The sequence below is a fragment of the Hyperolius riggenbachi genome, chromosome 2, assembly GCF_040937935.1.
Source record: "Hyperolius riggenbachi isolate aHypRig1 chromosome 2, aHypRig1.pri, whole genome shotgun sequence".
Lineage (NCBI taxonomy): Eukaryota > Metazoa > Chordata > Amphibia > Anura > Hyperoliidae > Hyperolius > Hyperolius riggenbachi.
Window position 1 is genome coordinate 59,387,848 of NC_090647.1, and position 19,438 is coordinate 59,407,285.

The 19,438-nt window shown below is 45.0% G+C and overlaps 1 protein-coding gene across 2 annotated transcripts in view; it reads right to left on the bottom strand.

The window, feature by feature from the left end:
- FAM76B (family with sequence similarity 76 member B) overlaps positions 1 to 19,438 on the bottom strand; it is a 42,780-nt gene that overhangs the window by 17,794 nt on the left and 5,548 nt on the right. For both annotated transcript variants that reach the window (XM_068264923.1, XM_068264922.1), the window contains exons 2-7: positions 18,538 to 18,602; positions 15,455 to 15,509; positions 6,105 to 6,260; positions 4,914 to 5,110; positions 3,108 to 3,155; positions 1,227 to 1,307 (exon numbers count right to left, since the gene is read on the bottom strand). In XM_068264923.1, the coding sequence (XP_068121024.1) occupies positions 1,227 to 1,307; positions 3,108 to 3,155; positions 4,914 to 5,110; positions 6,105 to 6,260; positions 15,455 to 15,509; positions 18,538 to 18,602 (602 nt within the window). The remainder of the gene's footprint in view (positions 1 to 1,226; positions 1,308 to 3,107; positions 3,156 to 4,913; positions 5,111 to 6,104; positions 6,261 to 15,454; positions 15,510 to 18,537; positions 18,603 to 19,438) is intronic.

Genomic DNA, 19,438 nt, shown 5'->3' on the forward strand with positions numbered 1-19,438 from the left:
AGGGCTTATGGGAGCTCAGTCTGGGCAGGAGGAGGTTACTAGCCAGAAATTTCAGAGGCAGAGGGGAGGGGGGAGTGAATTTTTCACAGGCTTAGGGGTGGAGATGCAGTTGCCGATTACCTGTGTAATGATGACAAACAGAACATGGCCACTCATTGTATCACAGGAATAAGTCATCTTAAACTGTTGAAGCTGTATGCAGCTAGATAGGCTGTGTAATCTAAGCTTTACATAAGATATAAAGACAAGTTACTTGTTATAGTTAGTTTTTCATCTCTGATCCGCTTTAACCTCCTTGCAGGTTATCCCGAGCTCAGTTCGGGGTAACCTGCGCAGGAGGATTTCTCAGGCCCCGCTGGGTCGATTTGCATAATTTTTTTTTCCTACACGCAGCTAGCACTTTGCTAGCTGCGTGTAGTACGCGATCGCCGCCAATTCGCCGCTACCCCGAGCCGCCCCAGACCCCTGCGCAGCCTGGCCAATCAGTGCCAGGCAGCGCTAAGGGGCGGATCGGGATTCCCTCTGACGTCGGTGACGTCATCCCGCCCGGTCGCCATGGCGACCGGGGAAGCCCTGCAGGAAATCCCGTTCTCAACGGGATTTCCTGCATACTCTGATCGCCGAAGGGGGGATGCCGCTGCTCAGCGGCTATCATGTAGCGAGCCCTGGGCTCGCTACATGATTTAAAAAAATAAATAAAAAAAAAAAAAAAAAAAGTGCGGCGCTGCCTCCTTGCCGGATGTTTTAGACCGGCAAGGAGGTTAAAGTAAACCCCCGAGGTGAAAAACTGATAAGATAAACATTATATTGTTCTCACAGTTGAGTTTCTAAACCAAAATCTATGAGGTATTGACCTTTATTATTAATCCCCTGCATTCAGAAGCTGTTCTCTGTTAGGAAAGTAGTTTATGCCTGTATTTCCTTATCAGCGAGTGTTAAGGTATAGTCCACTAGGGCTATAGTACACCTATTCCCAACTAGAGAAAAACCTGTCACTTACAGACCTGATGTTTAACTCTCAGGCAGAAAAAAAAAAAGAAAAAAAAGGAACAGTATACGGTAGTTATTTGTGTGCTCGACACTGTACATACACGCCTATGATGTCACCTCAGACACGTTTTGTATAATAGCAGACATAATACTTTAATTGTTTTTTTCTTTTTTTACGACATTTGCGTCCCAATACGACCACATGATAAGAATTGGTAAAAGAGCACTAAACCTACCTGTCTCCATTAGATGGCTTGGATTCCAATTTGGGCTTTTTCTTTGGAGTTTCATTCTGGATTGCTGTAGTGGATTTATGACTGGAATATAAAGGGGAAAGATATGATGTAGGCAGAGTGTACAGGTTGTGAGCTTTAGTTTATGACAAGAGATACATTTTCCTTATTCACACACTATCAAGGATTATACAGAGAACAACATCTAGTGCAGAAAGCGGTCAGACCAGGCAGCCAACACTGTGCAATCTCAATGCACTCTGCTGGGTTTAAACCGCATGATCAACATGCAGGAGAGGATTTGTATATTCAGACCCCACTTTGTATTCCAACACCTCCAAACCCCTTAAGACCACAAAAGCAGCAACAACAGATCTAAAACATCGAATTATGACAATTGTTTTTATTGTTTTATAGCAGCCAATCAAGTGTAATTTATGGATGATTAATGAGACGCAAATATTTCCGAGTTAATACAGGATTATGTCAATTTTTATCCAAAGGATGCAGTCTGCCTCCCAGATACCGTATGCAGTGGATCATTGCATATTCTTGAAAGAGAACCCGAGGTGGGGATCTTAGAAAGAAATCATACACAGAGGCTGGGTCTGGCTATAGTGCCCAGCCTCTGTTGCTAGCTGAATCCCCCCTAAGTGCCCCCTGCGCTTCGCTCTCCCCCATAAATTACGGCCGCGCTCTCGGGCATTGTTTACCTTACTAATGTCACTCACGCCGCTCCCTCCGCCTCCTGCAGAGCGCCGGTCCCCCCCCCCCCGCGTCCCTTCCCTCCAATCAGCGGCGAGGGAAGGGACGTGGGCTGGGACTGGCGCTCTGCAGGAGGCGTGGGAGCGCCGTGAGTGACACTAGTGAGGTAAATACAGCCCGCTGAGACACGCTGTGTGTTGCCAGCATGGCTGTAATTTATGCGGGAGAGCGGAGCACAGGGGGGACTTAGCGGGGATTCACCTAGCAACAGAGGCTGGGCACTATAGCCAGACCCAGCCTCTGTGTATAGATTTCTTTGTACGATCCCCACCTCGGGTTCTCTTTCACCAAAGAATGGGACAGTCAGCATACAAAAAGGGGCTATCAGCTGCTAAACACCCATCTGACCAAGCAAGGTGGTGATTCTTTCCAGCACAATGGGAGTAAGTATTCATTTTGGGACGGGAAGCTACTTTGAGCACACCAGAGGTCTGACAGAAGGAACGTCTTTAGAAAGCAAAATATGGAAATGTTGTTGCCATTATGTAGCCAGTGGGCCCCACCCACAAGTTTTAAGGGGCTGAAGCACAACAGCATGGTCAAGAAAGGGGTATAGGAGGGCTGTAATTTGTATGGGGGCACTCCAGTCTGCTATGCAGAAGGTAAATCCACATGCAGAAGAATTGCACACCACTAAGGAGGTGCAGGGCCAATACAGTAATCCACAAGTAATCCAAGAGATCCCCACACTCACTGTAAAACACTGAATGGTTCACCATTCTGTGTAACCTAGACAAAGAGGACCCCCCCCCCCCAATCTGTCTATGGAATGGAATTGTATCACGATTTTTGAATAAAAGTGGACTTGGTCTACAGCAGGGATGTCAAACCGGTCCTACGAGGGCCGAGATCCTCACACATTTTTGATACAGCTCAAATGAATTGATGGGTCTGAATCAGGAAAGGTGTGGTCCATCAGGTAGAACACATTCCTTTCTTTCTCAGTCCATCCTAAACACTGGCATGGATCTGGCCCTCCAGGCCTGGAGTTCGACACTTGTGGTCTGCAGTGAGTGTGCGGGCCTCTTGGCTTGCTATACAGAAGGGGTGAAGAGGCAGGAAGCAGTCTAGAAGTTACTTTATTACATGAAGGAAAGGACAGGTAACAGTCGGACATACCTTGGTTTCCAAATTCCCTGGTCTGCTTCTGGGCTGAGACTACCAAGTCTAGAAACAAAACAAAGTCAATGTCAATCTTTTTACTCTTCCATTATGTTGACATTTAGCAATGGTGAAGTAAGCAAATGAAAGCAGAAGGCAAGCTTTTTTTTAACCAATTTAAATAAAAAGCCCTGTTGCAACTACTCATTTGTACCAACAGCCTCTCCAGCGTCCAGATCCCTGCTCAAGTCCTCCTCCTCAGACTTTTGTTAGAGCCCTTGCCAGCTAAAGCAAAAATGACCACCACAGCAGCAATGAAAGTGTGCGACTAATGTACCCGCTGAAAAGCACCTTTGTACTGGCTAGGGATGGTCAATGAGACAATTCCAGTTGCCTGGCAGCAGTAGTGTCTGAATCACACCAGGAACAAGTCTGCAGTTAGTCTTATCAGATCTGACAATATTGTCAGAAACAACTGATCTGCTGCATGCTTGTTCAGGGTCTATGGCTAAAAGTATTAGAGGCAGAGGGTTAGCAGGACTGTCAGGCAACAAACTTGCAGGGGTTGCAGTACTGAATGGCAAGAAGGAGGGGGGGGGGGGGGGGGAGACTGTGAAGCCTCTGGATTCCCTCTATCTTGGCAAGTTTGTTCACTACAGGTTTCCTTTAAAGTGTATCTGTCGGGTATCAAGTCAATTCTTTATTTTTATCTGGTAAACAAGTAATAAGAATGCTAACCAGACAATCCAAAAGTTAAAATCACTTACTTTTCTTGTTGATAAATGATCATTCCCCAGTTTACCTGACTCTTATTTGGTACACACAAAGGAAGTTGAAGGGCATGCTGGGTTGTCCTTTTTTAGCTGCTCTACTTCCTCTCAGACGTAACTAATGCAGCCCGATTGGCTGAAGCCCCTTTCCCTTCCATTTTCCCCTCCTGCACCTCTGTTCCCCTTTGATTGGCCAATATTCCTCATGCTGAGACAATGCACTTTCTATAATGAAGGGCGGGCAAATAAGGCAGAAGAGAGTAAGGGAGGAAACATCAGGATTGGCTTCAAAATAGCCAGTTAAAATGTGAAATGCTAAGAAGGATTTTCTCTTTTTTTACTGTAGAAAAATCACTAAAATCAAAACGTGGACAGTGCAATACATATGTTGTTATGTATCAGCAGTCAAGTCAGCACCATCCAGAAATTATTAAGCTCTTTTATTGATAAAAGGATATAACAGGCATTACAGCGACAGCAGCGCTGTTTCGGTTCGCAGACCTTTTTCAAGCTGTATCAGGTAATTACATTGCCTGATGCAGCTTGAAAAAGGTCTGCGGACCGAAACAGCGATGCTGTCGCTGTAATGCCTGTTCTATCCTTTTATCAATAAAAGAGCTTACCGTAATAATTTCTGGATGGTGCTGACTTGACTGCTGATACAAGACGTTGGAGTGTCGGAGTATGCAGAGACACTGCGGGTCCTATCAAATCCTCTTTTTTTCCTTCCATTCCATACTGTTTTACTTTTGAACTAGATACTTATGTTGTTATGCAAGTATTTATCTACTTATGTGTTTTTTTCTGAGATAGTATGGCTGACAGCTCCTCTAAAGGTTTAGGTGGAATCGAGTATTGTCGCCTGGAAACGCACAAACACTGATCTCTAGTTTTCAATATGATGCAGACATAAATAAGGTTTGGTAACCAAATTTTAAACCGTCACCCACTTTGTAGAAGCACATCAAACTGTCACTTTGCATAGAGCTCTGTGGATAATTTTAGCTTATGCAAAACAAATATAGATCAGTTTTCAAACAGGAGCGAAACTCACTTGTGGCTGCTGCTATGCCGGTGGTGATGGTGGTGGTGGTGATGATGGTGTTTAGAATGATGCTGGTCTTTCTCGGTGAGAGAAGAGGAAGAAGAGTTTGAATGGGTGGAGCCCAAACTTTTACGCTGCTCCTTTGTCTTCTGGAGGACTCGCTTATAGGAGAGTGTGCAAAGCCAACACAGGAGCTTCCCATCAACCTGCACACAGGAACAAGAATCTTCAGTTAACCGAGTGAAGAACGTGGGAATCAAACAGAGAACGTTAGAATGGGCAGACATACATATTACCACTAGTGACTATTGTCACAAAATCACAATTTTTCTTATCTTATTTAGGATTTGTATAACACTGACATCTTCTGCAGGAATTTACAGAGTACATAGTCACGTCACTGACCGTCCTCATAAGAGCTCATAATCTAATCCCTAAAATAGTCAATCTAATGTCCTACCATATTATTTTGTATTTATACAGCACTGACATCATCTGCAGAATGTTACAGAGTACGTAGTCCTGCAACTGACTGTCCTCAGAGGTGCTCACACTGTAATCTCTAGAACAGTCATATGTCCATCCATCACAGTCTAAAGCTCGTTTCCCACACAAGTGGATGCAAAATAGCACAGGAAATGGCAATAACCAGTATACACAGACTGGAGGCTGGCAGACGCATGGGGCAGAACCGCGGGTACATCCTGAGCCTATAAATTTTACAGAACCACATGCATGCTCTATCGGCTCACTATACACCTGTGGTTCTGCATGTGCAGTGTGGCTTTCAGAGGCATAAAGGGATGATGCATCATGGGAAACCAAAGCTACTCACTTAAAGCTGAATTCTCACAAATACTCTCTGTTTTAGGAAGGCGAAAAATTCTGCAAAACCCCAAGTGACAGACTAAATCGTGACTGGCTGTTCTGGGCTACTGTACCACTTTTTCCAGTTTTCTTTGCGCCTATCTTGATAGACCAGCAACAGAGTGGACAAGAAAATGGATTCTGCACTAAAAATGGAATCTGGTGTATAACAAAGCATTTGTAGCCATCGGAAACCTGATTCTACAACATAGCTAAAAGTACATGAGGACTGTAGCCTGACCATCGCAGTGTTTTTGCTAGGCAAGCAAAAAGTAATTTCTTATACTCATTCCTACACATCATCAACTTGTAATTTCAAAATCACCAACATACCTTTCTTCTCCCTTCCTCCCTCCGATCAAACGCACACTGCTGCTTGCATTGCTCACAGGTCTGAGGAGGGCCGTATTTCTTCTCTGAGTTAGTGCAACGCTGGCACTTTGTGCCAATAAATGCTGCTATAATGTTACAGTACTGACACGGCTTGGGCTGTCAGAGAAAAAATAAAAATATAAGTACCATGTATGAAGCTTCAAGTATAATTAAATGGTTATTTAAAATAATTATCCTTTAAAGAGAACCCGAGGTGTGTTTAACCACTTCGGGACCACAGTCTTTTCGCCCCTTAAGGACCAGAGCCTTTTTCTCCATTCAGACCACTGCAGCTTTCACGGTTTATTGCTCGGTCATAAAACCTACCACCTAAATGAATTTTACCTCCTTTTCTTGTCACTAATACAGCTTTCTTTTGATGCTATTTGATTGCTGCTGCGAGTTTTACTTTTTATTATATTCATCAAAAAAGACATGAATTTTGTCAAAAAAATGACTTTTTTAACTTTCTGTGCTGACATTTTTCAAATAAAGTAAAATTTCCTATACATTTGAGCGCGAAAGTTATTCTGCTACATGTCTTTGATAAAAAAAAAAACATTCAGTGTATATTTATTGGATTGGGTAAAAGTTATAGCGTTTACAAACTATGGTGCCAAAAGTGAATTTTCCCATTTTCAAGCATCTCTGACTTTTCTGCGCACCTGTCATGTTTCATGAGGGGCTAAAATTCCAGGATAGTACAAATACCCCCCAAATGACCCCATTTTGGAAAGAAGACATCCCAAAGTATTCAGTGAGAGGCATGGTGAGTTCATAGAAGATTTTATTTTTTGTCACAAGTTAGCGGAAAATGACAGTTTGTGACAAAAAAAAAAAAAAAAAAAAGTTTCCATTTCTTCTAACTTGCGACAAAAAAAAATGAAATCTGCCACGGACTCACTATGCTCCTCTCTGAATACCTTGAAGTGTCTACTTTCCAGAATGGGGTCATTTGTGGGGTGTGTTTACTGTCCTGGCATTTGGGGGGTGCCTAATTGTAAGCACCCCTGTAAAGCCTAAAGATGCTCATTGGACTTTGGGCCCCTTAGCGCAGTTAGGCCGCAAAAAAGTGCCACACATGTGGTATTGCCGTACTCAGGAAAAGTAGTATAATGTGTTTTGGGGTGTATTTTTACACATACACATGCTGGGTGGGAGAAATATCTCCGTAAATGACAATTTTTTTATTTTTTTTACACACAATTGTCTATTTATAGAGATATTTCTCCCACTCAGCATGGGTATGTGGAAAAATACACCCCAAAACACATTATACTACTTCTCCTGAGTACGGCGATACCACATGTGTGGCACTTTTTTGCACCCTAACTGCGCTAAGGGGCCCAAAGTCCAATGAGTACCTTTAGGATTTCACAGGTCATTTTGAGAAATTTCGTTTCAAGACTACTCCTCACGGTTTAGGGCCCCTAAAATGCCAGGACAGTATAGGAACCCCACAAATTACCCCATTTTAGAAAGAAGACACCCCAAGGTATTCCGTTAGATGTATGGTGAGTTCATAGAAGATTTTTTTTTTTTGTCACAAGTTAGCGGAAATTGATTGTAATTGTTTTTTTTCACAAAGTGTCATTTTCCGCTAACTTGTGACAAAAAATAAAATCTTCTATGAACTCGCCATTCTCCTAACGGAATACCTTGGGGTGTCTTCTTTCTAAAATGGAGTCATTTGTGGGGTTCCTATACTGCCCTGGCATTTTAGGGGCCCTAAACCGTGAGGAGTAGTCTTGAAACCAAATGTGGCAAAATGACCTGTGAAATCCTAAAGGTACTCATTGGACTTTGGGCCCCTTAGCGCACTTAGGGTGCAAAAAAGTGCCACACATGTGGTACCGCCGTACTCAGGAGAAGTAGTATAATGTGTTTTGGGGTGTATTTTTACACATACCCATGCTGGGTGGGAGAAATATCTCTGTAAATGACAATTATTTGATTTTTTTTACACACAATTGTCCATTTACAGAGAGATTTCTCCCACCCAGCATGGGTATGTATAAAAATACACCCCAAAACACATTATACTACTTCTTCTGAGTACGGCGATACCACATGTGTGACACTTTTTTGCAACCTAGGTGCGCTAAGGGGCCTAACGTCCTATTCACAGGTCATTTTGAGGCATTTGGATTCTAGACTACTCCTCACGGTTTAGGGCCCCTAAAATGCCAGGGCAGTATAGGAACCCCACAAGTGACCCCATTTTAGAAAGAAGACACCCCAAGGTATTCTGTTAGGAGTATGGTGAGTTCATAGAAGATTTTTTTTTTGTCACAAGTTAGCGGAAAATGACACTTTGTGAAAAAAAAAACAATACATATCAATTTCCGCTAACTTGTGACAAAAAATAAAATCTTCTATGAACTCATCATACACCTAAAAGAATACCTTGGGGTGTCTTCTTTCTAAAATGGGGTCACTTGTGGGGTTCCTATACTGCCCTGGCATTTTAGGGGCCCTAAACCGTGAGGAGTAGTCTTGAACCCAAATGTCTCAAAATGACCTGTGAAATCCTAAAGGTACTCATTGGACTTTGGGCCCCTTAGCACAGTTAGGCTGCAAAAAAGTGTCACACATGTGGTATCGCCGTACTCAGAAGAAGTAGTATAATGTGTTTTGTGGTGTATTTTTACATATAACCATGCTGGGTGGGAGAAATATCTCTGTAAATGACACATTTTTGATTTTTTTTACACACAATTGTCCATTTACAGAGAGATTTCTCCCACCCAGCATGGGTATGTGTAAAAATACACCACAAAACACATTATACTACTTCTCCTGAGTATGGCGATACCACATGTGTGACACTTTTTTGCAGCCTAGGTGCGCTAAGGGGCCCAACGTCCTATTCACAGGTCATTTTGAGGCATTTGTTTTCTAGACTACTCCTCACGGTTTAGGGCCCCTAAAATGCCAGGGCAGTATAGGAACCCCACAAGTGACCCCATTTTAGAAAGAAGACACCCCAAGGTATTCCGTTAGGGGTATGGTGAGTTCATAGAAGATTTTATTTTTTCTCACAAGTTAGTGAAAAATGACACTTTGTGAAAAAAACAATAACAATCCAATTTCCGCTAACTTTTGACAAAAAATAAAATATTCTATGAACTCATCATACACCTAACAGAATACCTTGGGGTGTCTTCTTTCTAAAATGGGGTCACTTGTGGGGTTCCTATACTGCCCTGGCATTTTACGGGCCCAAAACTGTGAGTAGTCTGGAAACCAAATTTCTCAAAATGACTGTTCAGGGGTATAAGCATCTGCAAATTTTGATGACAGGTGGTCTATGAGGGGGCAAATTTTGTGGAATCGGTCATAAGCAGGGTGGCCTCTTAGATGACAGGATGTATTGGGCCTGATCTGATGGATAGGAGTGCTAGGGGGGTGACAGGAGGTGATTGATGGGTGTCTCAGGGGGCGGTTAGAGGGGAAAATAGATGCAATCAATGCACTGGGGAGGTGATCGGAAGGGGGTCTGAGGGGGATCTGAGGGTTTGGCCGAGTGATCAGGAGCCCACACGGGGCAAATTAGGGCCTGATCTGATGGGTAGGTGTGCTAGGGGGTGACAGGAGGTGATTGATGGGTGTCTCAAGGTGTGATTAGAGGGGGGAAATAGATGCAAGCAATGCACTGGCGAGGTGATCAGGGCTGGGGTCTGAGGGCGTTCTGAGGTGTGGGCGGGTGATTGGGTGCCCGCAAGGGGCAGATTAGGGTCTAATCTGATGGGTAACAGTGACAGGTGGTGATAGGGGGTGATTGATGGGTAATTAGTGGGTGTTTAGAGGAGAGAATAGATGTAAACAATGGATTTGGGAGGTGATCTGATGTCGGATCTGCGGGCGATCTATTGGTGTGGGTGGGTGATCAGATTGCCCGCAAGGGGCAGGTTAGGGGCTGATTGATGGGTGGCAGTGACAGGGGGTGATTGATGGGTGGCAGTGACAGGGGGTGATTGATGGGTGATTGACAGGTAATCAGTGGGTTATTACAGGGGAGAACAGATGTAAATATTGCACGGGCGAATTGATAAGGGGGGGGTCTGAGGGCAATCTGAGCGTGTGGGCAGGTGATTGGGTGCCCGCAAGGGGCAGATTAGGGTCTAATCTGATGGGTAACAGTGACAGGTGGTGATAGGGGGTGATTGATGGGTAATTAGTGGGTGTTTAGAGGAGAGAATAGATGTAAACAATGGATTTGGGAGGTGATCTGATGTCGGATCTGCGGGCGATCTATTGGTGTGGGGGGGTGATCAGATTGCCCGCAAGGGGCAGATCAGGGGCTGATTGATGGGTGGCAGTGACAGGGGGTGATTGACGGGTGATTGACAGGTGATTGACAGGTGATTGACAGGTGATTGACAGGTGATCAGGGGGGATAGATGCATACAGTACACGGGGGGGGGGGGGTCTGGGGAGAATCTGAGGGGTGGGGGGGTGATCAGGAGGGAGTAGGGGGCAGATTAGGGACTTAAAAAAAAAATAGCGTTGACAGATAGTGACAGGGAGTGATTGATGGGTGATTAGGAGGGTGACTGGGTGCAAACAGTGGTCTGGGGGGTGGGCAGGGGGGGGTCTGAGGGGTGCTGTGGGCGATCAGGGGGCAGGGGGGGGGGGGAAATCAGTGTGTTTGGTGCAGACTAGGGTGGCTGCAGCCTGCCCTGGTGGTCCCTCGGACACTGGGACCACCAGGGCAGGAGGCAGCCAGTATAATAGGCTTTGTATACATTACAAAGCCTATTATACACTGTTGCAGCGGCGATCCGGATGCCAGTAACCCGCCGGCGCTTCCGAACGGCCGGCGGGTTACGGCGAACGGGGGGCGGAGCCAGTCCCCGGCGGCTGATCGCGTCACGAATGACGCGATCGCCGCATAGCCACTCCCGCAGCCGCCCCCGCCGATGGGCGTATTGCGGTTGTTTGGGCCCAGACTTTGCCGCCGCCCATCGGCTGGGGGCGGTCGTTATGTGGTTAAAGAATGTTATCTGCATACAGAGGCTGGATCTGCCTATACAGCCCAGCCTCTGTTGCTATCCCAAACCTCCCTAAGGTCCCCCTGCACTCTGCAATCCCTCATAAATTACAGCCGTGCTGTGAGGCTGTGTTTACATCTGTAGCAGAGCCGGGACAAGGTCCTTCATCACCCAAGGCTGAGACAGCAAAGTGCGCCCCTCCATCCCTCCCCAGCCATCACACACTAATTTCTATTAGACTAAGAGGTGCCCTAGGGCCCCCAAAATCCCCAACACCTTAATCTCTAGTTATCTGGCTTGCAGTCACTGCTATGTATGCCCTTTCCTTATTTCATTGTGCTTCAAACACAATTGGGAATGACAGCAGAATGAATTGTGCGCCCCCTCCTACACTGTGCCCTGAGGCTCCCTCTTCAGCCTCTGCCCGGCCCTGATGTATTAGTAGCAATCACAATAAAAACAATTGAATTATATATAAGGCACTTAATAGTGCCACACCACATAACGGCACCCTCTTCAGCCTCTGCCCGGCCCTGATGTGTAGTGTCAGTCTCAGCTGCTCCCCCTCCTCCTGCATAGCTCTGGTCCCTGCCCCCGTCCCTTCCCTCCAATCAGCAGGGAGGGAAGGGATGCAGGCGGGGACTGGAGTTCTGCAGGAGGCGGGGAGAGCAGCAGACTGACACTATAGAGATAAACACAGCCAGCTCTGACAAGCTGTTTATCAGCAGCATGGCTGTGATTTATGAGGGATTGCAGAGTGCAGGGGGAGCTTAGGGGGGTTTGGGATAGCAACAGAGGCTGGGCTGTATAGGCAGATCCAGCCTCTGTATGCAGATAATATTCTTCAAACCCACCTCGGGTTCTCTTTAAAAAAAAAAAACCTGCAAACTTAAAGAGAAACTGACCAAAATTGAACTTTATCCCAATCAGTAGCGGATACCCCCTTTTACATGAGAAATCTATTCCTTTTCACAAACCGACCATCAGGGGGTTCTGTATGGCTGATATTGTGGTGAAACCCCTCCCACAAGAAACTGAGTACTGTGGTACTCCTGGCAGTTTCCTGTCTGTGAACCTTGTTGCATTGTGGTAAATAGCGGTTTATAGCATAATTATTGTAAAAATGAAGCACTTTATTACATTATTTTCACTGGAGTTTCACTTTAAAGCTAACCTGAAGTAATTTTGAAATAAAAAGCAGATCGGGTCAGTGCACACCAACAACCGCCCTTTTTGAAGAGATTTTTTAAGGGTGATTCTAGGCATGTACCTAGTGATTTTCTATGTATGTTATTAGTAATTGCAGCGCTCTCACATATAAGAATGGCAGAAAGGAGTATACCACAACTACCCCAAATTGTAGTAATCTTTGAAAACTTAAAAAAATAAAATAAAAATGTATTAGTAGCAATCACATTAATCATAGAACCGCTACGGTCCGCGCCAGTTGTAGCGGCTCTCCGTCAACTATTAACCCACCGACATCTGAAGGGTTTGTTTTAGAAGAACCGCGAGGACTAATTCATGTCCATTGTCCACGGGGACACGTGGGTCATTCCATGAATAATGTTATAAGAAGAGGCTTAAATGTGCATGAACTGCCAAATCAATTTATTTTGGTGGATGTGAATGCCCAGAAGAGGGCCTTTTTAATGAAATATTCTATGGAGGAATTTTTTTTATTAAGCCAAGTGGATCCACAAGCTAATAATCCAAGGACGGGCACTGATTGTCACTGCAGTGACTGTATGCAGAGGGTGTGTATGTGGTACTGTGGTGTGCTGCGAGTTGCTGTCAATTGGAGGGTGCCGTTATGTGGTGTGGCACTATTAAGTGCCTTATATATAATTCAATTGTTTTTATTGTGATTGCTACTAATACATTTTTAGAGCGCGCAGGAGTTTAAGGCCTAGTGCACACCAGAGGAGTTTTTCTGAGCGTTTTGAGTTTTTAAATCTGCTGCTAATGTTATCCTATGTGTCTGTGCACACTGCAGCAATGAGGTTTTGTAAAAAACCCCATAGCATTACATTGGGAAGAGCTTTTGAAACCTCTAAAAGCTCTTCCCAATGTAATGCTATGGGGTTTTTACAAAACCTCATTGCTGCAGTGTGCACAGACACATAGGATAACATTAGCAGCAGATTTAAAAACTCAAAACGCTCAGAAAAACTCCTCTGGTGTGCACTAGGCCTTAGAGTTGATTTTCTATGTATGCCTAGCAATTTTTGGAGCGTTTCGGTGTAGCGTTTTATATATATCGTTACAGCAGAGCTATACGTTAACAGCTTCTGTAACAAAAATGCTTGGAAACTAGCCCTTTTCTACTTTCCTATACTTAATGAGGCAGATGAACTCCAGAAATCAGCAAAAATGCTGCAGGATCTGTGTTTGCATTTGAGGGGGAAAAAAAAACAAACAAAATGAATTGCTCTGGTGTGCTCCATCCCATTCAAATACATTAGCCAAGCGCAAGCATTTTTTTTTTTTTGCTCCCGGAGACGGGTGGCTCTGTACTGGGCATGCTTGAGAGCGCTCTATAGAACCATCCATCTTTGAGAGAACACGGACTACTGAAGCCTCCTGCGGCACAAGAGTGCAGTCCCCGACCCATCGGTCATAGACTGCTAATGGGGAGTCAGCGCTGGAAGGAGGAAACCAGGAGAGGAACAGGAAAACTCTATAGGACCCTGAGACTTCCCCCTCTAAGTTTTTTTTTTACATTTTAAAATCTCTTCAGGCTCACTGTAACATGCTTTGTACAAAGTACATGACAAGAGGCCATTCTTGCCCTTCCACAGCTGGCTTACAATATATAACATTTGTATTGTGTTTCTCCTGGCAGACTCAAGACCCCAGAGCTGCAGCCACTAGGATGCGCTCTATAAGCAATAGCAGTGTTAGGGAGTCTTGCCCATGGTCTCCTAGTAAATGGCTAACTGAACAGGAAGAGGCGAGATTGGAACCCAGGTTTCCTGTGTCAGAGGCGGAGCCCTTAACCAGAGCACTATCCAGCCACTTTAGATGCTAGCATCAGAACGAAAACAGGAACTGCGAGCGCTGTAATAACAGCACAGGGTGCAGTTGGCGCTGCCATAGACCGTTATAGGAATGTTGGCTATAGCGGCGCACAGTGAGTAACTTCAGCGGAGTCAGAAGACGGAGCTGAAGTTACTTTTAAAACAATGTAATTCGGTCTCCAGCAATAGCTGAAAGCCAAATTACATCATTCCCTACCATCCACGTGGCCCTGGAGGGGGAATAGTAATTAATGCCACCGGGACTTGTGCAGGATTAGCCACATAGCAGCTGTATTCTGTGCCCAAGTCTCCCCGCGGCGATTTCATAGGTATTTCACAGAAATGCAAGCAGAAATCACTGCATTTTTGCCGTTAATGGAAGTATATGGACCACATGAAAAAAAAAAAAAAAAAAAAAAAAAAAAAAAAAAAAAAAACACGCATATGCGTCTTGTACGCGTGCATTTTTAAAACCGCTGTTTTGTTGCATAATCAAAACCGCACATAATGAAAGTCAATGGGAACGCAATGCACTGTGCTTTGTCAGCTTTTTTCAAAAGAAGTTTTGTATTTCCGCTTCCTGTAATCTTCCTAGTAATTTGCATAAAATGCAATATAGAAACGCATTGTAAATGCATACAAAACGCATATGCGTTATTTATGCGAACCACAAATGCATGCAAAACGCATAAGCGGAAAAAAAAACCCGCACATAACAGAGCAGGAAAGGGTGCGTTTTCTTTTTTTGTATCCTGACTTGCTAAATCAGTCCATTTATCAGCCCAAGCTGCATAAATGTGCATAAGATTAGCATACAATTGCTCCAATTATTAGCATCTGATATATTTATATAACGCCAGCATATTCTGCATCACTTTACAAAGCACAGTAAGACGAGAAGGGGAACATGAGTACAACCAAAAAATGTACAGCAGAGTCTCTAGCAGCACAAGTATTGCGACAAAACCGTAAACATTAGGAGGATAACCCTGCCCTTGCGAGCTTACAATCTAAAGTAGTAGGAAGTACACAGAACTGGAGGGTTAGTAGCTGTATGTCACCATGAGGATTTACATTAACGTTTCTGACCCAATTATTCTGATAGAACAACTTTCTGGCAAGCGTACTGTATAACCTTTGCTAATTATTATTGCTGAGAGAGCGATTTAGAATAGGTTACGTGTGGGGAGTGCTGCGCCCTGCCCGGGTGTATGCTTCTGGCACAGACAGGAATCACAACTTGTGCAAGACAACAGTTACGTTAAAAGCAAATCAATGAGACAACAAAAAATCTTACCGTTCCAAACTGCTTAACATTTTGGGCACATTTCTTGCATATGGTGTTAGTTTTACTGTGGAAAAAAAAAATATATGAGATGTCAGTTTGAAGCATGCATTGTGTGTACCAAACCAGTGTACTCCCCAGGTTTTAAGGTGCGTACACACGTCAGATTTTTCAGAACGATCAGTCGTTTCAACGTCTGAACGTCCGTTTGTACATACCCAATTTGACGTCCAAATGACCGGTCGTTTGGAGAAATCCGACGTGTGTATGTACATTTAGTTTCGGTGAGCAACCGGCTGTAATTGGCTCCCCTCCTCCTCCTCTGTTGTAAGCAGAGTTGTGCAGAAAAGCATTGGCCTTCCATTCTCTCATCTCACCAGTCTATTTTTTCATGACACCCAGCTGGAAAAAATTTCGGGGGAGAACACTGCAAATCTTTAAATTTGAATGCCTTTTGAAGCAGAGCCCTTACAGGTTAAACTCGAAAAATAAGAATATCTTGCAAAAGTCCATTTCAGTAATTCAACCTAAAAGGTGAAACTAATATATGAAATAGGGACTGCAGTGTTCTCCCCAGAAATTTTTTTCCAGCTGGGTGGCATGAAAAGATAGCCGGGTGGGTCAATATGAAAGAATGCAAGGCTGGTGCTTCTTTGCGCAACTCTGCTTACAGCATAGGACGAGGTGAGCCGATGACAGTCGAGTGCTCACCAAAACTAGCCGGGTGGAGCACCTGGCTAAAAGAGCATTGTGAGAACACTGGACTGTTGCTCTGCCGTGGCAGAGGAGATTCCTGAGCCATGGGCATGCGATAGCCTCGTAGAGTGACCGTGATACTTCAGTACCGCTACTACGTTATGTTAGCAGCTGTGCTGTTGAAGTATTGTGGTCACGCTACAAGACCATCGCGTGACGGTGGTAACGGTCGCGTGTAAGTGAAGAGCGCACGCTATGCTGACGGGACCGCATGTAGTCTGTGCTCGCTAGTTTTAAAGGGATACTGTGGGGGTGTGAGGGAGGGGGGGGGAGTCGGGGGGAAAAGGAGTTGAAGCTACCCAGGGCTTCTAATGGTCCCCCGCAAGCATCCTGTGCCCGCGCAGCCGCTCACCGATGCTCCGGCCCCGCCTCCGGTTCACTTCTGGAATTTCAGACTTTAAAGTCTGAAAACCACTGCGCCTGCGTTGCCGTGTCCTCGCTTCCCCTGATGTCACCAGGAGCGCACGGCGCAGGCGCAAACCATACTGGGCCTGCGCTGTACGCTCCTGGTGCCATCAGCGGGAGTGAAGACACGGCAACACAGGCGCAGTGGTTTTTTAGACTTTAAAGTCTGAAATTCCAGAAGTGTACCAAAGGCGGGGCCGAAGCATTGGGGCGTGGCTGCGCAGGCACAGGATGTCTGTGGGGGACCATTAGAAGCCCTGAGTAAGTTCAACTCATTTTCCCCAGACCCCCCTACAGTGTCCCTTTAACCCACGCAGCTTGCGCATGGCAGCATTCATAAATCAGCCCCTATGATTGTAATCCATTACTGAATTTGCTACCCTGCAGAGATTTGAGGAACCCTTGCTTCCTATGGTTTACAAACAGTTCCTATTAGCAGCAGTCTCTACAGTATGGTGTTCTTGCTCAGTACCAAGTATCCAACCCCCGGCCAATAGCACAAGATGATTGCGGCCGTGCTCAGACGCGACGTCACGTTCCTCTGCCACCAGGTAATGCCACCATGTGTCAGAGCTTGAAACAAGTGGTGTTACTACCCCTGCAATGAAATTGCTTCTGAATTGTGCAGGCAGGCAGTAGATGAACACTGACCTGCTCGGCAAGCGTGAAGTTTAACCTCCTGTTGGGGCCTCAGGGATAGTCAATGAGATGCAAACAAATTCTATAGATGCAACATTTTGACATGGCTTAAAAAATAAAATAAGGACCAACCAAATGAAGCCAAGGTGGGATTCAATTTAAGTCGCACATTTTTTTTTGCACGGATCTGTGGGATCTCGGAATTCTTTGCATCCCATTGACCACCCCTGGTTCGAACTATACATATTCAAACAATTCTGACGCCACAAGGGCTCCTTTACACTAGAGCCCTTTTTCTGCGGTGTAACACAAAGCCGAAACTTGGCGTTACCCTAGGTAAAATGAAAGTCCATAGACTTTAATTTTAACTTTCACACCCGACGCGGCGTTTTTGTTTAACGCACCCAGGAGCTTTGAACCACTGGGAGCCAGCGTTTCGCCGTCGGGTTAATTACTACCGCCACTAATCAGCGGCGCACCACAACAAACCGCAGGCTATTCAACGCGTGCAGGAAATGGCTCCTGTGTGAAAGAGCCCTAAGGACATGCAGAACCCTTGCACTCAGCAGACAATAGTGGTGCAAAGCCTCCCTGGCAGTAAGCCTGAGCTATGCTGGGAGCTCTGTGCAGAGTATAGCCTGCAGCGAGCTTTTTTTACTCACCACCCGGGGATCCAGACGTTGGTAGCTATTCTGCTTCCTGTCCTCCGAGGTTCTGAATCACTCTGGTGAGATCCCCGTCACTGCTCTAACTACAGAGTTACAGCGCCTCCTGGAGGGCTGAGGGAAAATTGCAGTGCTGGAGCCCAAGGAGGTGAGCGAGTGCTAGGGCTGCTACTGGCTTTCTGGCATTATGATTTTTCCCTGATTTTAGGGTCTGAAATGTGCCACCAGGGAGGTTAAACAGAGACTGAATTTCTTTTGGAACACTAACTTATTCAGTTGTCTCTGTGATGGAATCTATTCCATATTAAAAAGTCCACAATATTTAATAATGCTAACATATGTATATCGCTTTTTTCCAGTCGGACTCAAAGTGCTTGACGTGCAGCCACTAGGCCATGCTCAGAAAGCAGTAACAGTTAGGAAGTCTTGCCCAAGGACTCCTTACTGAGTAGGTGCTGGCTCACTGAACAGGGAGAGCCGAGATTCAGTCTCCTGTGTCAGAGGCAGTGCCCTTAACCAGCGCACCATCCAGCCACTGCACGCACCATCCAGCCACTGCACGCACCATCCAGCCTTCAAAGATCTGACATTGAGTGTGCAGCACTTGCAAGTCACACTGAACATCCTTACCTTTCCTGCTGGAATTCTGATCGGCAGTAGGTGCATTTTACAATCGGATGAGCAATTCGGCACTCCTGAAAAACAAAAAGTAGCAAACATTAAGTTGACATAAAATATAGTAATACTCGGCTACATCTACAAAAACACATTTGATTAATGGCTAGAGTCCAGTGATCTGCAAACTTGGCTCTCCAGCTGGCAAGGAACTACAAGGACCACAATGCATTTGCCTTTATAAATGACTGTGGCTGTCAGACTTCTGCAATGCATTGTGGGACTTGTAGTTCCTTAACAGATGGAGAGCCAAGTTTGCAGATCACTGGGCTAGACAAAAGGTCCCCAAACTTCAAAACAAGGAAAATGCAAGCACTTCTGGAGAAACGTGTGAAAGGCTCGAGTTATTATTAACCTGAGATGATTGGTCCACATCAAAGGTGCCCACATTTTTTTCAGCTAGTGAGCTACTTTAAAAATTAGCAAGTCACAACGATCTACTTACGTACAATTTTAGGTGCACAACTGTGTATACAGAATGGAAAGCTTTGTGTGGTCGGGATCTACCATGAAGTACTTTGCGATCTACCAGTAGATCGCGATCTACACAATGGGCTCTATTCTCAAAGAGGCCAAATCACCGCAAAATATTACCGCAAAATTTCAGCTAGTAGTAAACTCCGCAAAAACTTTTTCCCGCATTCACTAAAATGTTCCGCATGAGGTAAAAAAGATGCGGAAACAGCCATTAAACGTGCGAGAAACATGCGGTAAAAAAGGTTGCATGAAAAAGTGTAAAAAAAAAAAAAAAAAAGATATAAAAAAAAAAATCAAAGTCCAGCAAGCACAGCCCTTAAAGAGACTCCGTAACAAAAATTGCATCCTGTTTTTTTATCATCCTACAAGTTCCAAAAGC